Genomic DNA, 19,808 nt, shown 5'->3' on the forward strand with positions numbered 1-19,808 from the left:
AAAGTGGCTCAAATCGTTTATTACATTTTCTTTATTGTGCGAATGTTTTCATATATGCACGCATACACACAGACACATACATACACGTCTCATCGAACATTTTCCTCTCCTCGAGCTATTGTCGCGCTTCTCACGCGTGTATCCTCCCGGCAGTTTCTCCTCGCGCGAGATCGTCGCGACGAAACTTTCGCGAGAAAACTTTTAGAATTATCTTCGTACTTAATGATTGTTAAGACGATCCCGTCTAACGGAATCAGCCTTGAATAACGCCTAAATTCGCGTGTTACGTATCAGTCGTGTTGAGCGATCGGATAATGGTTTTGACGTTTTACGCGTGAATGAAAAAACTCGAAGAGCTTTGCGATAAACCGGTCGATGCTATATATATATATATATATATATATATATTGCTACGAAATCTCGTCTGTATAAAAACGGTATGTAACGAATGTATGAAATTACACGCCTATTATTGCTGTATACTATCCTTCATCAAAATGATCTCGAACGAGCGATCGCACGATCGTAACACACTCGTGTAATCACCCTCATCGCCGATGAAATAAGTGCCTACCCGATCTTCGGCTCACTGTCCTCGTCATTCTCGCTTTCTGCGTGGCTCATCTTCCTCTTTGCGCTGCTGCCCTTCTCGGGGAAGTAGTACCTCCGTATATTTTTCAGCGATAAGAGCACCGGTATCATCGCCGGCAGGAACAGGGGGATGTACACGGCGTACCTGCAACACCGTAAAATTGTTAATGTAATTTAAAAGATACATACTTATCGACTCGTAATGTCACCTAATTAATTTTATATGAGTACGCGAAAATAAAACCTGAAAAAAAAGAGATGAAAGTGTAATCAACGTGCTTGAACATTCTTCACTCACTTCTGATCCTCGGGGAAGTAAAGGAGCGCCAGCAGCGTAGGATCGGAAAACGCCGCCTCGGCGGTGACGAAGGCCTCCTTGCTGAGGTTGAAGCTGCGCTCGAGGTCGCCGTGTCGCAAACGCTCGGCGGACTCGTGCACCAGCTCGAGCGCGGTTTTGATCCTATTGCCGACTACGTCCGTGATGACGATGTTGCTGATCTCCTTGAGCAGCTGCGCCAGTGATTGCAGAGTCAATTTGGCTGAGGTCAATTGCTCGACGGTGCGGAATCTAAGCAAGGAATCTATCTCCCAATCGCGTGACTTCAGTCCCACTAGCGGCACCGCTGTCACTCCGCTGATGGGTTTCTGAAATTGTTTGCGGTAGCAAGCCAATAATCTCTTACTCGGATTGTATTTTAGCCGACTAAACGAACGATTGCAGGATCACAGAGATGCTTGTACACGCCTCTCTAAGATTGCCCTTACCGTTTCCGGGATGCCCAGCAACAATCTGAGCTGTGCCAGGAACGTGCCTATCACGGCAGTTTCCTCAGGAACGATGGTGGCAATTCCTTCCTCGCCCACGTTCTCGCAGCTGTGCGCCGGTGGATTAAGCAGCACCACACCACCCCATCTACGATAATTAAGCAATAATTAGTTGAAATTTCTTCTAAAAAGATATTTATTTTTTAATAAAAAATATAATTCGATAATATTAAATTATTTGGCTAGAAACGCAAGCCGATTGGTCAATATTGAATTAGAATTCTTAACGTTCATAGTGAGATAAATAAATTTGAAAGTGGAGGATACCTCGGCGACAGGAAGGCTTCCACATTGCTGTCTGTCCGTGATCGGTGTCCGCTGCGGGTGTAAATGTGCAGAGGCGCGCTGTCGCACGGCACCGTGTAGAGGACGAGGTTGATGCACGGATGGAGACTAACCTGCGATGCTGAAATTGAGTCAGAGGTAGATGCGCGTACTTTTTGCGCGCGTTACGAACCTAGTTTCTTCTCCAACGGCGTCACCAGCTGTGGCAGGACGCTTTCACGTAGAGCGAAGTGACGACGACTCGGGCTGCTGTCGGGCACCCGTCTGGGATTAACGTCCAACGGTAACAGGTACAGCCACTGCGATTTGACGGAGAAGTTACTTAGAATGGACAACTCGTCTAGGAACGGCTGCATGTACTCTGCAATGAGGAATTAAATTTCAACACGTCTCAAATATGAATTAAACTTCGTTTTCTTTGACTGGAGACTTAGTGTATTTAATAATAACAAATGAATATTAATAAAACGATGGTGAAAAATTGATTAAAGTAAAATTATAGAGATTATGAAAATTAAATTATTAAAAAACCAGAATTTTGATTAAATGGAAAATTGTATTGCAGTGAACAATAGGAATTGTTATTGAATTTTACAATTCGGAAAAGTTTCTAAAAATTCCTGACAAATCTTGCACGTGGACGATCGAACGTGGACGAGTTACATGTAAATGTACCAGCTATCCTTTTTAGGTTCCATGTGACCTTTAGCTTCTCGGGATCGGGGTTAACTAGGGTGATTAGAACGTCATATGCCGGACTGGCTGGGAATCGTCTTCTATTCTCCTCGTCTAAACTATACACTGTGGGCTCGGCAAGTGCATTCTTCGTCAAAGCTAATGACTTGTCGTGCAGGATCCACTGTGACAATACTTGTATCAATTTAGCAGCACCTGAAAACATCGTGGTATTTTATATAGTAAAGAAAGTTAGTAACTTCTTTGGAATTTATATTTTTAAGCTTTATCAAGAAATATTCTCTTCTATACTATTATTCTCTTATTTATGATTAATACGCAATGCACTGGAAATACAAGCCATTGTTTTTCTCACGCTCCTACGTCAGAGCGCAGTGGCTTCGCGTTAATCACGCGTAAATCACGATATTGCATTTTCTAACATTCTTTCATCTTAAATGAAAATATTGTTGCGACACGTGCCAAGCCAATAAGCTGATCAGCGATTCTGACGCAGTTTTAGATCAAATCAAAAGACGCAATTGATTGTAGAGCTGCTCGACGGCGGGCTCGACTGTGGGCGCGGTGCTTGAATTGACCAGCTTACTTGTCTCGGTGGAGAAGTATAGCGTTCTGTTGGAGCCAACCAGAACAGCGTCATTCAGATTTGTTGCTTCCAGTAAGAGCAGATCGCCCACGTCCAGATCGAAGTTCGAGGCCACCTTCTCCAGCTCATGATATGTGAAAGCGGACGCGAGCAGATTGTTGGAGATCACCTGGTACTCCACATTCAACTCGTATATCTCTGAAAATTGCAAATCCAAAAGATTATAAGAAAAAAGTGCCAATCTGATTGAAAAAAAAAACATTCGACTGAGAAATAAAATATCATCCACGCGAAACGCATCAGAATTACACCATTAACCCATTGAATATAGACTTTATCATTACTCTTATCGATTCTTTAACAACTTATTTTTAATTATTTCTCGTTTGCTCCTTTTTTCATTTTTTTTCTTAAAGTTTCGTGCCTCATGGCACGTCGCATATATCGTATAAATGTAAGTGGCGATTATCTTTTCACCTTCGACGATACAATCGAAATCATCAATGCAGCCTTGCCGATCTTCAACCGATCTAATTCTTAATTCATAAGCTAGCATAGCGAGGGAGGAAGATCAAAGGTCCTCCAGTTATTTTTACAGTCACAATGCACGTTTCCGGGTCAATGTCAATGACTAAGAAACGTGCTCAATATTCGTAAAATACAAATTTTCTTGCGTCAAACAACTAGTCGTGCATAACAATGACATTACATAAATCCTTGAGAGCATTCTCGCCGTCAATATTTTGCATCGTGTTATCACGCTATCGTTTTCGTTTTCCTCTCGTTCACGTTATCAGCGGGCCGTTATCGAGTTTTCCGTCGCGGTTAAGCATTACTCACCAGCATTCGCAAACGCTCGCCTGATCTCGCGCGCGAGTAGCTCGGCGCGATCGCGCGAGAGCGCCGCGACCATGATCTTCGTGTTGATCCTGATGTCTAGCTGTGATAACTCGCTGATCCCGGTGTAAGGAAGCGCGACACGGGGCACCGCCGTGGTGTGCCACCAAAGGGGTACGCCGACCCCCAGTAATAGCACCGCGAACGATACGCTCGCGTATACCCTGTATTTTTCTGTAAAAGGATAAAATTATAGTATTAATATACTAATACATATATTTTATTAATAATTTTGTTCATACGTGTATATATGTTTTTTTATCGTTTTTATTTTATTGAATCGTCATACACGCCACATGTAATTTTCCTAATTTATTAACTCAGTTTTATTAATTTTTACAATCTCGTTTTATATTTACTATGCGGATTGCCCCAATATTTTCGGCAAATTGCAACTGATGGCATCGATTGCAGTAAATAATTAAAATAAATTGCTCGAATGGCCATCGCGCTTGCAAAGATCCACGTCGATTTCTATCTCGTCAGTAGAAGAGCAGTGGCGGCCGTTTTTCACCGCACTCTTGGCCTTCGGGATAAAATTGAGCCGGGTCCAATCTGGTCGTTCGTATTCCTGCTGCACGGGCGTGCCGAGACGTCAGTTCAATGTTAAGCTCATGGGCGCGCGACATCGTGACTGCGATTTTATCTAAACGCCGGGTTCACGGCCGCCGCAATCGCATACCGATTTCGACGATCGATGGCCATCGCGCCGATATCCAGTGAATTCGTCTGTTAATCGTGGTGTGCTCGTAAACAAATTGGGAGACGACGTAATGATGCGGCGACGTGCGATCCCAAACGATCGCACGAAATTATATAACAATTATTATGTACAATGACGAGGTGAAAAATGCAATCTCTCCCGATCACCGAGAGTTTTCCGGAAATTAACAATGACATTTTAATCCTTTCAGGGAGAAGTGTGGACAAATGTGCCGCAAAAGTAACGTAAAAGAATCATCCACGATACAAACTCCGAGGTTTGTCTTTAGAAAATATATGAGATGCACTAAATCGAACCGACATGATAGTTGACGTATACGTCTTTTAGGAATCAAACGATCTTCGTATATATATTGGATTATAATAAATATTCGTCTAGTCTGTTCAGTATTTTTAATAACGAAATATATATTACAACTGATATGTTATTAAAAATATTTAAAAAACGGGACCAATATATGTTGCAACCCAATATGTATAGCTCATGCGGTGTGCATCACGCGGATTCATATAACACGGAACGCATCGTCATCCGCTGCGTTATATTAAATACAGAAGCCTGCTGCATTATGTCAAATGAAATGCAGACTCTCGCAAAAAGTGCAGACTAATTGATAGGTGATAGGTGATTACATCTGTTCAGCTCGCATTCCGATCGCCGCGCGCAATACTTGGTAGTGATAGACACGCGCGTTGTTTGATCGATGACGGTGTATGCCATCGGCTAAAACAGACGCCCGATCACGCCGTGTGACACCGATGACGCTTAGGTATCATCACGTGCAAGCTATCAACAAATAGAAAAACTATGAAGTCCCGTTACACGGTTGTTCGATGACGAGGATGCTCATGGTCGGCGAAATCGTAAGCGCACTGGCTTTGTATATTAATTATAAATTGCGGCAAGCGTACTGTAAAAAACGTGTAATATGCATTCCAAGCTAGAGAGAGCTATTATGTTTTGTGGATACATGTATGCATGTCGTGTGTGTGTGTTTGTATTTAGTACGTGCTTTTACAAATTATCGTTGCGAAACGCTCTAACGGGTTAAACAAACTGACATGAGACGCACACATGCACGTGGCATTCGATAGCACTTCAATTTCAGATGAATTAATCTTCGTTGTGGCAAATCTTAGAAACATATCCTATTTATTTGTTATTTGACGCGAGAAACAAATTCTGCGCAAAGTGTAATTTTCCTAAAGCACACATGTTTCTCAAAGTGAAAAGCGCGTGCAGTTTTCACGACCATGCAAACACGTGACAAATTTATTATATGTTTTTTATGAGAACAGATATATTAGGAATTCTATGCATATTTTATCAATTTTATTGACCAATTTCATTTATTTTATCTTAAATGTTTCACTACGTTATATTCGCAAGCCTAATTTTCTCCTATTCTTGAGTAAGATTAAGAAGTCGTAAAATCGTATGTAGAAGGCATGCAGGCGAGCACTCCTTCTGTGCGAGGAATAATTAATCACCTTAATTTCGCACCGTTTTTCAAGTAATTAAGGAAATCACATACTAGTCGTCCACCGAGCAATGTGTAATTAAAACGTCACGCATCACGATTCTCCAGCCACACAAATAAGCCTTATTATATTCATTATATCATTATTTCATAAACCAGCGTTATTCCGCTGGTGGCATTCAAAGAAATGACACATAAAAGTGTAAATTATGTAATGCCGAAGATGAGTTTTTTTTTTAACCAATTAATCGAAACGCAGCTCGAGCTGACATTCGAGCGTGAATCCAAACGCGATTACTTCAATTGGACGCATCATTGACATGCCAATTTCTCTAATTCCGTGACTCATGAGTATTTTACGAGACTGACGCTTCGTTGCTGTAAACTTATCTCGTAGCATTAACTCTTAAGTGCGCGTTAATCTTTGATTTAATGGTTACGTAGAAACACCGGATATATCTCGAATTAACCGCAAACGGCGGAATCGTGCGGAGAGGAAATGTAAAAAAAAACACGCTATCTGAAAACAGATGAATACATGAATACACGATTTCCGTTTCTATCCATAAAAAGATTTATTGATTTGCGTCTATCTGATGGTTCATCTTAAATTCTATCAATCCGTATTTTATTTTTATGTATCGACATACATGCTTACATATATATATATTTTTTTGATAGACATATTTTCGATAGTCTACATGTGTTCATGAACTTATCACATCGCAGGTTTATGAACAACATTATGGACTTAACTATCGGGATCTACGCGCGCACGTGGAAAAGATTGATATTGACGCAATGATTCGTCGTTAAAGTTTTATTGCATTTTAATCTGTCACTCGTATCATTCGCAAGTTGTATGATAAACTATGTTACAAACAGAAGGCTTACCGTCGAAACGATAAAAATAGAAATTTGAAAATCTGATATCATTTGTATATTAACATCAATCAATTGCTGCGAGCAAAATGTATTCTAAAATATTATTAATTAATTCTTCATTAATATGGCGATTTTTGTTTATTCTATTCTGAATTCTATTGAAATGTGCATAATCGACAAGCAAGCAAGATCGGTCGTTATTCTCCCGCGATCAATTTGCAACATTCATTTTAGGTCTGCTTACAAAGCGCGTAATCGTATCTACATTACGTGAAACGAGACAAATACGGGATGTACTAACGGCTTCACAATTAGAGCTTGACATTGTCTTCCTGGACGTTTACCTAAATTAGCGTCATTCCGCTTGTGGCATACGGTAAAAAAAAGGAGTTCCGCGCTTGTTCGTTGATCTTCTTAAGTACGCGCAACGAGGCTATTACGTAACGATTAATCTAGTGCATCAATGTATGGTATTATATTATTGTAACGGCAGACCGAGCATTCTCCTCGCACAATCACAAAATTGCACGGTAAAGATGCGATGAGTATATAGAGCTAAGAGTGCCACAGATTCTGAAAGTGTACGTTTTACCGTTTTACTGAGAAATGAAAATTAAGTTCGAAGAATCGTAAGATTACTTCAATTCGCAACGCTTTGCGGTGCAGAAGAAAAACAGACACATAAAATTGCGCAAACCGTAGCGCTCGAAAACTATTTAAATTATTTAAAAGCTAAAAAATGAGAATGTTATTGTAATTGTATTGTGATTAAAGTATTTTCGAGTAGTAAAGTAGTTTCCTTCTTTGTGACTGATTATAAGAGAATAGCGATGCATTCTTTAGGAAACTAAAACTTGAAATGAGCGTGAGTGACAACAGATTGAGACGTGCCGCTTATAAAGTGTTATAAATAGTTGGCGACGAGCAGTTGCTTGTCAATATTAATGAACCTGGGCAATAAACCATTAGAGAGACAATGGGAGTCAATTCAGTTTGATCGTGTATCAGTCGAGTGTATCAGAGTACACTTCCAGAATTGACAAAAAGATGATTTTTGCACTTGAGATTTCTTTATTTCACACGTTACTCCTGACAAATCAGAATTCGACGCAAAATAGCAACGTTATAAATTACTAGCTGTTAAAGAAACACATAAATCTTAAAAAAAATACATAATTTTTAAAGCCGCGGTTGTTCCATGGAGAAAGAACGGCGACATAAATTAACGGGGCATAAATTAACGCAACACGAACAGGATGACATTATTTACATTCGCAGTCTACGTTTTACAGAGAGAAACGGAGATAAACGCTTCGCGAAACGTCATGAACTTATATCTATTATGTCTTGAAATATTTTGAAATACGCAACAGTCGTATTATCGCAATGTTGTTTGTATTATTGTTGTAGTCGACAGACAATTTCCGCGATATTCCAGAAAATCAAAAATATGCAACGTGCGTAATATCTGTGGACTTCAGATTCTCAAAAATTCACAGAAAGATGATAAGAAAATTATACGTATTGACGATATAAATAAAATAGTACAATTATCATTATGATTTCTTGCATGAACATTTAATATGAATTACCTCAAGAAAACGTAAACAGCACCAGCAGTATCAATATAATCCTTATTTATTAAACGACCAGGCTGGCAATGCAATTATAAAACTACACAACGTTTCGACCACATAAATTTTGGGTCCTTTTCAAGTGTGAAAATAAAATGTCACTTCTTCCAAAAAGTTCAAGTTACAGTTTTGTTTGAACTATACGGTACTGAGGTTGGACGAGTCGTCCAGTCCTTTGTCAGAATTTTTATTATTTTATTGTTGGATGTCGCTTTTTGGAACAAGTGACATCTTATTTTCACACTTGAAAAGGACCCAAAATTTATGTGGTCGAAACGTTGTGTAGTTGTATAATTGCATTGCCAGCCTGGTCGTTTAATAAATAAGGATTATAATATGAATTAATTTCTTGAACGTGTTACACGTGTGCTAAATGCAAACTCGACGTTCCTGCTTCGCTTTGTAAGTTTCAGTTGACTTCGCAAAAGTAAAACAACGTAAGACAACGTGTATGGAATCAATAATGCTGAACTAAAAATAAAGAACGTTTCCAACAAATCATGATTCGATCGAACGATACAATGATCGAACACCAACTGCGATACCAACTGCAATCAAAGTTCATCACAAAAGGAATGATTCGCTAACTATTCCATAAATTAATGTGATGTGAAGGAAATAATTGACGAATCTTCCGTAATTTTTAATTGTTATTTATTCGAATTCACTGAACTCACTGAACATGCCTAATATCCGCGCCAAGTCACTTCTTTCTTCTAAATAAATAAATTTATAATAATTTACACAGCTTATTTAGAGGACCATTAATTTATAGAGCTGATTCGTCATATTCTATTTTAAAGACCTGCTTGACGAATGACATTGTTTCGTCTGGCAAAAATGGTAGAATAATTTATTATCGATGTCCTCTCTGGAGACATCCTGCTGGTTTACATATAACCGAGTCTCTGCCCCTTCCTTGCAGTAGCACGCTGCCGATTGGGGGACGAAGGAATGTAGATTTTCTTGTTGCTGCCTCAGCACAAGTCTCCCTGTTGACCAAGCAAGGTGCAACTACGAACCCGGCTTTCTCAACCATTTGCCTGTACATGTATGCGATGCATTCATTGACATTCGACGAGTTTGCGTCGCCAAGAACAACGAATAGAGCTTTGTCCCGACACGGAATAGTAAAAACTCTCCATTAAAATAATCGACAAGATGAATTTATTAACATAGTGATGGTGATAGGGTAAAATTATGATAATGATAGTAATAGCGATAAAATTTAATACGTTAATATTCAACCAAGCTAAACGGACAAGTTAGAACCTTGACACGGTTAATGGTGCGTAATTTCTTAATGACTTATTAAGTGCAAATATGTACAATATCCATAAAATACGCAAACATTTTGATCTTTTTTTGTGTGTTTTTCTCAGGATAATAATGACAATGATGGCCGATAACAGATTTTTCATTTAAAGACCACCATCAAAAATCACTACGGCAGTCACTGAAGATCCGAAATAGAGTTGAAACGTTTGTATATTTAAAGAAAGCAAAGGTTTAAATTGACTAACTGGCAATCGTTTATTGAAACAACGCTACGTTTCGTCCGTGATTCCGGTCTTTTTCAAGCGTCTACTCTTACATCGGTTTTAACATATTATTCAATTTTGTATATTTTTGTATATTTTATGGATATTGTACATTTAATAAATAATTACGCATCATTAAGCGTCAAGGTTTTAACCTGCCCACAGTTAGCTTTAAAAATAGCACTTGTAATTAATAATAATATTCAAGGATTTAGGAAAGAGATACGAGAGAGGAATCGTAAGGAGTTCTAAAGAGTTTGTTACTTAAGCTGGAAGTAAGGATATCGAAATATTCAAATAATATTATTCCGGTTCTGATTTTCTAATACCGATTTTTTTAGATAAGAGAACTAGCTCTTCCAGTTTCTCGGCAAAGTTTATCTTCTTTATTTTATAACGTTTATTTTATATCGTCATCAGCATATTGGCAAAACTTGTTGTTAAAAACATATTAAAATACGAATTAATTAAAACCTCATTAATGTTTTTAAGAGAAATAAAAATAAAAAGTCTGAAAGGATTAGCATATTCGTAATGAATAAATTAATCACAAAGTCCAGATCGAAATACGTAATGTAAAAGAGCGCGAGTAAGATATATAATTTGATTTTAAAATTTCATCACCATCGTATTATCGTATCGACCTTTAATAACATCCGAATTTCAATATTTCTAATAAGAACTAATAAGTTTTTATTAATGATAAAGTTTAGAATCTCGGCCTTTTCTTACCAAGAAGAATTATCTCATTTTCCTTTATATATTATCCGATGTAACGATTAGCGCATTTCGAAAGAAATCGGGGAATCACTGTCGATCGCTCGTTAACAGGTCAGAACCCTCAAAGGCCCCGCTGTACCAAAGAAAGTATAACAACCTCTCCCAGAAACGAATAAGCGAACAAAGGCAGAGAGAGAAAAAGAGAGAGGCAGGGAAGGAGAGGATGCGCCAAAGAGGAGCAGAGAAGGGATGAGGCCTGAATTGCAGACCTTAACTCCGCGTGCTTTCGGCCTGGACGGTCAGTGCGTACAGAACGCAACGCCGAAAAGCTCCGCCGGAAAACGTCACGGAATAGAACATCTCGAGGATAGGCGAGTCGGCGAGCGACGTGAAATCGCTAGGGAAAACCTCGTGGTATGAGTTATCGCGACGCCTATTTTTGGCATTCACACGAGATTCCGTCCAACGAATTCTCGTATTGCTGGTGACGATGTGATCATTAGACTTCCTCGTGTTCTCGTCGTGCGAGCAATTGCGTTTATCACGTGTGATCGCGGTACCGTTTATGCGCCCGAGGATTCTGCAAAGTGTGCATTATTTTTCGAAGGGGGTGGACCTGAGTGGATCACGTTGCCGAGGGTATCTGAAGAAGCGCGCGATAAATTGGAGATAGGTGTGTACTCATGGCCGATTACATGCGGCGAATTGTTCGTTTAATATATTTTCATTCTTTGAATCTCGCTCATTAGAGCCTTTCTATTTCCACTCTTATTTCTATTCTTAATTTAAACTTATTATTCCATCTATATCTATATCTAAATCTCTAGGAAAAGCGAAAGCGTGAATGATTATTGTTCCAAAGATGACATCTGATGAATGTAAGATCCCACTTTTCGAATTCACGAACAAAGTTTCGAACTTGGATTTTATTTTCATAACCGTTTATCAATTCTGAGATGATTGTGGCGTGTTGATTTTTGTAGAATAAGAACATGTGAAATACCCGGTATAAGTTCACACAAAATTTTGTACAAGTTGAAATACACGTACATAAATTGCAGAAGCCTGGAATGAGATTCGGTTCGAAATATCTGAGAAATCTGAGAATTATCCTCGCCGGCCGAGTTAAACCAGGTCAGCTTATCAAAAAATGCGCGCCGCCGTATTGTAATTCGCTCTAATCGCAGCTATAAATATATGTATATTTTTTTCGTGACCTCGTTGTGATCGCAAGAGCCTTCCCATCAGATCACGGTGTTAAGTTTCGCATAGAGTTTCGTGCGCGAAGAAAAAGGAGAAGAAAAAGAACGAGTCGAAGTCGAATAGCTTTTATCTTCTATTTCTGACGCGGCGGCAGTGGCGACAACGCTCCTCTCTTTCAATTCTACTTGCAAGCCTCGACGCCAACGAGAAGAATTTAACCCCAGCTGATCCTTCGAGATTAATACTCGACACGTAACGGTACATCGTGCGCATCGTTGATGGACGTATCAATGGGAATGACGGATGCAAGACTCGAAGAAACGCAATGATTCGCATTTCGATCGAGCGCATTTGCGATAGATCTCGCGAATCAGAATGCGATGTCGGGAACACGCACGATAAATGTTATATTGCGAATCGATCACGTAGAAAAATCTCTGCCGCGTTCGTTCAATGGAAAAGACAGCAAATAGATTTGCTAAACTGGAAAAGTACTTGGCTGGAAAAGTATTGGCAAATAAATTTGTTGATACAGATAGTTATTTCTGCTTAAAAATATTTTAATAATTTTGTGAACTCGCTGCGACACGTTTAATATGCAGTCGAGATTATTTCATAAAGATAATTATTTCTGCTGAAAAGTATAATAATTTTTCATTATTCTGCTTTATCGAGATAATCAGATTTTTCCCTGCGAGAAAACTTTCTCTAACAAATCATTAAGATAAACAATGGCACATGGAATACACACAACATTGCGTGAAACGAATGCAACAAAAGAACCTTGCGCGATTTCACCGCCGCTGATTTAATTTTTATCGCCCTTTCCTACGATCCTACGTTCTATATTTAACACATCTTAAACCAACAGCGAAAAGTCGGTCGGCGTGCAACGCGTGATAGCATGCATCAGTTCGAAAAAAATCACGCTCTTCGAGATGCGCCGATATTCTTATCACGGAAATGATATCTCAGTTGTGATTTACTGATTCAATACAACGATGCGACCGATAACGCGCAATTTTGCCGCAATATACGTTGCTTGCTATCATAATTATCTAACGCTGACGCGAAAACGCCAATGAATGAATGCGATCCTCTTCTATCTTCCTCAAAACATTACGGTTAAATGTTACATGCGTAATTACATTAATTGACCATTCTGCTTATCGCGAGGTTTTTCACCAATCGAAGACGTCTCGGCAAATATCGCGATTTTTCATTCGTATGACATGGAATTACGCAGTTGAGCGTTCTTCGTGAAACTTGAGAGAAAAAGTACTCAAGACGAGACTGCGGATAGGAAGGGTAAATGACGCGATTATGTGTGCCAATTAATTCCAGAGTAAGAACCAGCTAGAACTGGTTGTGAAAATCCCGGAGGTTCTCTTAATTCTTTCGCCCACAAGTCAGTACTTGCTTGTTGCGTCAACTTATTTCGTTGATTTATTATATATTCTCGTATTCATCTTTCATTTCACTATTATTATTTCGCTATATTAACGTATTCATAGATGCAGCCTCGAAGGGAATAAAAACGTTGACATCGCATTTGCAACCGCTTAAATGTCGAAGGAACAATGGAAGGAGAACAAGCAGAAGCGTTCATATTTGAATATAATGCATAAATTCATAATGACAAGCAAGAATGGATCGTGACAGGCCCCGCAGCAACTCGCTGAAATATCTATCGCATAACATTAATCAAAGCAGCCGCCTCATTGATAGTAAAATCACTGGGCACGTGCGACACGATGGAGGATCAGTGCACCGACTTCACTGATAATAGCGGAAACGCGGTACGCGGTATAAACCGCCGGCGAAATCTATTTTCATCATGTACTTCAGAAACGTTTCGCTGCGTCTGCTTCATGAGAATAATGCGAATTTAGCTTCGACTGTACACCCGCACTGCACACATACACAAAGATCTCCGTGGATCATTTACCAAGCATAAAGCCTGAGATTGAGCTCTTAAAGATGCCTAATTGAATCTGCAGAATGTCCTGCATTATTTGTTGCTGCACACTAATGCATCTCTGAATCCCCTAACACGTATATACACAGACGATAAACGAACAAAATTCGAGTCTGAAAAATTCACAAATATGATTAACAGTAAAGTAATTAATTGTTACTTATCAATTCCGTCTTTTCATATAGAAATCGTCTATAAAATCCTTATTTTTAACTCCCTTTAGTTCTGTCATTAGTTAAGCATGCATGGTACGCCTCAGATGATTCACAAATCATTCGCTATTAATTATTATAAAATTAATAAATTTCAATTGCTTCGGAAAGCGTTGCGTCAGATTGTTATCGATCAATTCATGATTTATTAAGATAATCTGCTGCAACCTCATCTGATTGCACTTTTGCAAGATTAATGGTTCATAAATGAAATGTACAAAAGCGATCCGTTGTCCTTTAGCAATTGCGGCTAATGTGATTAACGTCGCGTTTTCGTAATACCGCTATCGATCATCAATTCCTTGTCATTGTTTGTCAAGATAACGCAACAAGTGACGTTTGGCAATTTCACATAAAAATCTGGTACGAAAAATATCATGTGACAAATATTCTTATAAATAATGTAAGTTAAACACGAAATCATCATGTAGAATATATTGCCGTAAATTCGACACGTCTTGCAAGTTATAAAAATTGTCGAATGTCTTTGGAATTATCAATAATTTGATTTCCCTTAACGTAGCAAGAATCGTGCGAGATATTGCAGTCCACTATAGCACGCAAATTTTCTGCTGAGAGTGTTCATAATCTCACGTCGACTCTGTGTTGAGCAAGTGTTTAGCATGCATCACATTACACGTGTGCTTTCGATGCCCCGCAAAATACGTCCGAACATTCGATTTTGCGCACGATAATTCCGCCGTAAAACACTCGCCCCGGAACAATGAGTCCGATGCATTGTTATTGATGTAAATGGCGCAGGGTTAAACGACCATGAGAGACCCCAGATAGACGGCGATGTCACCTCGATTAAACGGCGGGTTAAGCGGCATGAAGCGGGAGAAAAACGAACGAGAGAAAAAGAGGACGACCAATTGTATACGCGTATGCCCCTGCACGAGGGGGGGCGCATAACCGGTGTCACATAAACGGAAACGACGATGTTGCATATGCATACATGCAAAAATTGCGAAGGTCATGAGAGAACAATACCGCGAGATCCTCGATCCGATTCGGGGCTTTTGTGCCTGAGTTTTATTAAGGTCGATATACCGCGATAAGGGCCTCATAATTACCCGCAATTAATTGAAACAATTATCGAGTAAACAATTAAGAAAGAAAATAATAAATTGTATGAGGTGAGATTGATGGATGAGAGTGAAAGTGAAAAAATATAGTTTAAATCGAATAAATTAAATAAGTTGAATTTTTAAGATAATTAAAGGGAAATAAATATCCTTAAAATCTGTGCTCACGCGAATTCTTAGTCTCGAAAATTAATATCCTAACGTGTTCACACACAATTCTTGATTTCAGTAAAGAACAATGGCCACGAGATCCGAGGATCCGTATCCGGAAATTGCTGAATCCGCGGAAATAGGGTAAGCATATCATTCTCTCAATTCGTAACGCGCATCTTTATCGTTATTTCTTCATAATTTCAGGAATGTCGGGTTCTGCAGATTGCTACTAAGGTTCCTCAGAGTTTACTGGCAATCATTTGTCGTGGTATTATGGCCGTTAATTCTGATCCCGATACTGACGATCGAGAGCGATAAGGTACAATTACGACAGCGTTCACATTCAATTTTAAATGAATGGTATACGCGAAACATTAGAAATTGAAAAAGAAATTGGAACATAAAGTAAATAATAAATAAATTAGATTCAGATCGAAATAATCAGGTTCATTTTTTTCTGAACGCAGCCACTCGCAATGAAATGTCTGTACATAGTCGCGTTGATGGCGATGTTCTGGGTAACCGAAGTCCTACCGTTGCCCATCACGGGCATGATTCCGGTAGTCTTGTACCCGCTGCTGGGTATCATGTCCACCAACGAAACCTGCTTGTGTTATATGAACGACACTACGATGATGTTCCTGGGCAGCCTGGTGATCGCGGTAGTCATTGAGAATTCCGGTTTGCATATGCGAGTCGCATTGCTCATTATCAAGACCATCGGCTGCAGTCATCGAAGGTGCCTTTTTTTATTCAATATTCTTCACGTGTGTCTCAGTTTTCAAAGTCTTACTCGTGTCTCTCACGAGACTCGCTTCCTGATGACATCCATCATTATATAAAATATTCTATTAAATATTTTATTGAATAAGGATTTATTGAATAACAAATTTATTAATAATACTTGATTTTTGACAATGAAATATTTTTTGAATTGAATATAAGATGAACTTTCACACAATTTCTTGTTTCTAGGCTGACGTTAGGCCTGTTCTTCGTGACGATGTTCCTCTCAATGTGGATCTCAAACACTGCTGCGACTGCCATGATGATACCCATAATGGAAACCGTCCTCATGGAACTTGAAGCGGTAAGTTTCCATCTTTTCCGGAGAAATCGTCGTTCACTATCCGCGATAAAACACGAAGGAGAATAATGTTCTAAATTCTTCAGCAAGGACTCGGGAACATGTTCATCCAAGATGAGGCAGCGGTCGAAGAGGAAGGCGGTGAAACGTAAGTATCTCTTGTTACTCATTACCTTTTCTCCTGTTCTTGATTTCTTTGATCTCCATATCAGTATCTGAATAATGTTGTTTGATTAAATTCACTTTTATTTTTAATATCTACTGCCACTATTAGAAATTATTATCTAGATGCGTCCACCTTTTTTAGGAATAAAAGACCGACAAACAGCACCTTGGTGTACTATCTCGTCGCAGCTTATGCGTCCAGTCTCGGTGGTATCGGCACTATCGTCGGGAGTGGCACCAATCTAACGTTGAAAGGCTTCTTTGAGAAGTACGTGCAAACAGTAAATAGTATAAGTTTCGCAATCGGACTATTTTTAGTGTCGCTGTCGACGTATGCCTCGCGATATTTATAACTTCAGAGAAAATTGTACGTCGATAATTTTCTTGATTGTTTCAAGGTCCTGTTAACATTCTTTCAAGAGACTCATGTTTCTTTCAAGATTCTTACAAAGAATCTAAGAGGTTTTTTCTAAGAGATATCGTATCTATAATTTACGTTCACTTTCAGACGCTTTCCCGATAGTCCCGGCATAAATTTTGCTTCCTGGATGCTCTATTCAGTGCCACCCATGTTGCTGATGGGCTTCCTCACGTGGTTGTGGCTGCAGATAATGTACATGGGTCTCTTCAGACCGAAAAGCAAGGATGCTCGAGCAATAGATATCGGGCAGCAAGGCGAACGAGTCGCGGCAGCGGTTATCGAGAAAAGATATAAGGAGCTCGGACCGATCTCATGGCATGAGTCCTCCGTGGGAGTTTTGTTCATTCTCGTGGTGATTCTGTGGTTCTTCAGAAGTCCCGGATTTATGCAGGGTTGGCCCACTTATATTACGGACTTGTGAGTATCTGACATAAAACAGATATCGATCCTAATAATAGACATGAACAGAAAGTGGAAAATAATTTAGATTTCGAAATTTGCAGGCCTGTCAAAGACTCGACAGCAGCTGCGGCCGTAACGATACTTTTCTTCATCATTCCGGCGAAGCTGGACTTCCTGCATGCGTTCGACAAGGATCCGCGCAAGCGACCTACCAAACCATCGCTTGGTCTGATAACATGGAAGATGATACATCAGAAGATGCACTGGAGTCTGATATTTGTATTGGGCGGCGGATTCGCCATTTCGGCAGGTAGCACCTCGTCAGGACTGTCGGGTATACTCGGTCAATCCCTGATAGGTCTGCAGAAAATCGACGTGGTAGCAATTCTGCTGATTGTCTGCTTTTTTGCCGAGAACGTGACAGAACTGACCGCCAATGTGGCCGTCGCGAATATTATTCTGCCAGTATTAGCAGAGATGGTGAGTAAACGTCGAACGTCGTGTGAATGATACTTCTTAAATTTAAAAACTCAATTTTCACAGACTAATTGTTCTTTCTTTCTTTTAGTGTGTAGCCATTAAGATACATCCTCTATACTTGATGCTGCCAGCGGCACTCTGCTGTTCGTTTTCGTTCCACTTGCCGGTCGGCACCCCGCCGAACGCGATCGCCAGTGCTGCGGGACACATAAGGACGAAGGACTTTATAATCGCTGGCATCGGACCCAGCATCATCACGCTCGTCATCACCGCCGCGGCGTTCTCCACGTGGGGCACATACGTGTTCAGCCTATCGGAATTCCCTGCGTGGGCCACATAGCACTTCGCGTGCGATCTCTCTCCTTCTCTTCTTCTTGTTTCATACTCTCTATTTATTTATTCACCGTTCCACCAAAGTGGGGAATGCTTTCGTAATGAGAAGAGTATTCTTCACACGTACACCAACATCCTCATTTCGTCAGCACGCGAATCATCATTCTATCGACATTTCTCATGCAAATTCCAAAGATACGCAACGCTTTAAAGAGACAGACTCGTCTCCTGAATGCGAACGAGCTCTCGTGACGAGAAAAAACGCATCAAAAGACTACGGACTTCTTAGCGAACTGTTTGTTAGCGATGCTATCGATAAAACAATACTTGTAACATATCGAAGCGATGACAAGTGTATATCATTAGACTAGTCTCGCAGGGTGATACGTTCTCCATGAAATATTTTATATATCTAATATATCTGGATGTCAGATGTCTTCCACTCTTGTACTTTGTCTCACTCATTGACAATACTAATGTAATATATTACATGCCAATAAAAAGATTCAGAAATGTGTCATTACTTTTACGTATTGAGAGATTACATTTAAGGAAAATGTATTAAATAAGTAGCAGTGGGCAATCATGTGACAATAATGTATCAATCTAATCATCAATCATTTGTCTGTAAATAACTGTCCTTTCAAACTTTTCTGATTATCATTTATGATAGTTATATAATTCGCTCACAACGATGACAAACTCTATCGTCCTAATTTGTAAAATTAAAAAGAAAACAAGACAAGGTAAAATAAATATCAAATAGCGAAATAATGTTATTAAATTTTACAATCGGTCTGTTAAAAATTAATGAAGGACTTGTACATGAAATACAACACATATAATGACACTAAAATTGCAATAATCTACATACGACTGCACGTATAATAATTTCACTTACCATCCGCGCTGGAGTCATGATTGACATTTTCCATCTCTTCCGTCATTTTCCGCCGCTGACCACGATGACCCGTGATTGGAAGCAAAAGACACAAATCACTTGACAAAAATGCTAATGGCACTTGCACGAAAAGAATCGAAAACATCCACGAAACCGCCGAAAGATAAACACGGTAGACATAACGAATCTAACCTATAATGAACCGCGTTCAGTCGTGAAAAATCGTGTAGTAGTGCGCGTATCATAAGAACACGTAGCGCTGATAAAACGTGACATCTCTCGCGATTATTTTGCTATAAATAACATTAATAAACTTAAAATACTTTCAGTAATTTAATCACGATATGAATGGATACGAACACACACTCTTATCAATTATCACTAACGTTCAAACCGGATCCAAAGAGCGGAAACTCAAGCGAAAAGATCCGAATCTATTTTAGTTATTTCCTCTTCGGAAGATGGCGGTACAAGCGTTTTCTCAAATAAATTAATCATGAACTAATAACAATGAAGAGCGT

The 19,808-nt window shown here is 39.4% G+C and overlaps 2 protein-coding genes across 4 annotated transcripts; one reads left to right on the top strand and one right to left on the bottom strand.

Moving 5' to 3' along the window:
- Positions 1–13: 13 nt before the first annotated feature.
- On the bottom strand, positions 14–19,709 carry LOC105275309 (GPI transamidase component PIG-S). The gene is made up of 9 exons (XM_011332057.3): positions 19,288–19,709; positions 3,824–4,054; positions 2,984–3,181; positions 2,377–2,592; positions 1,874–2,062; positions 1,684–1,822; positions 1,357–1,504; positions 890–1,236; positions 14–736 (listed from the first exon to the last, which is right to left on the bottom strand). The coding sequence occupies exons 1-9, from the start codon at positions 19,430–19,432 to the stop codon at positions 571–573; spliced, it is 1,779 nt and encodes a 592-aa protein (XP_011330359.1). The 5' UTR covers positions 19,433–19,709; the 3' UTR covers positions 14–570.
- Positions 4,139–18,915, top strand: LOC105275308 (protein I'm not dead yet). Of its 3 annotated transcripts, none has more exons than XM_011332055.3 (10): positions 4,139–4,860; positions 15,575–15,639; positions 15,703–15,817; positions 15,966–16,237; positions 16,474–16,588; positions 16,672–16,733; positions 16,893–17,018; positions 17,259–17,588; positions 17,675–18,053; positions 18,142–18,393. In XM_011332055.3, the coding sequence occupies exons 2-10, from the start codon at positions 15,584–15,586 to the stop codon at positions 18,391–18,393; spliced, it is 1,707 nt and encodes a 568-aa protein (XP_011330357.1). In that variant the 5' UTR covers positions 4,139–4,860; positions 15,575–15,583. The 3 variants fall into 3 exon arrangements, with proteins under 3 accessions (XP_011330357.1, XP_011330356.1, XP_011330355.1); XM_011332054.3 differs by lacking the exon at positions 4,139–4,860 and adding an exon at positions 4,921–5,467; XM_011332053.3 differs by lacking the exon at positions 4,139–4,860 and adding an exon at positions 10,347–11,537 and having other exon boundaries at positions 18,142–18,915.
- Positions 19,710–19,808: the final 99 nt, after the last annotated feature.

The sequence above is a fragment of the Ooceraea biroi genome, chromosome 11, assembly GCF_003672135.1.
Source record: "Ooceraea biroi isolate clonal line C1 chromosome 11, Obir_v5.4, whole genome shotgun sequence".
In the NCBI taxonomy this organism is placed as follows: Eukaryota; Metazoa; Arthropoda; class Insecta; order Hymenoptera; family Formicidae; genus Ooceraea; species Ooceraea biroi.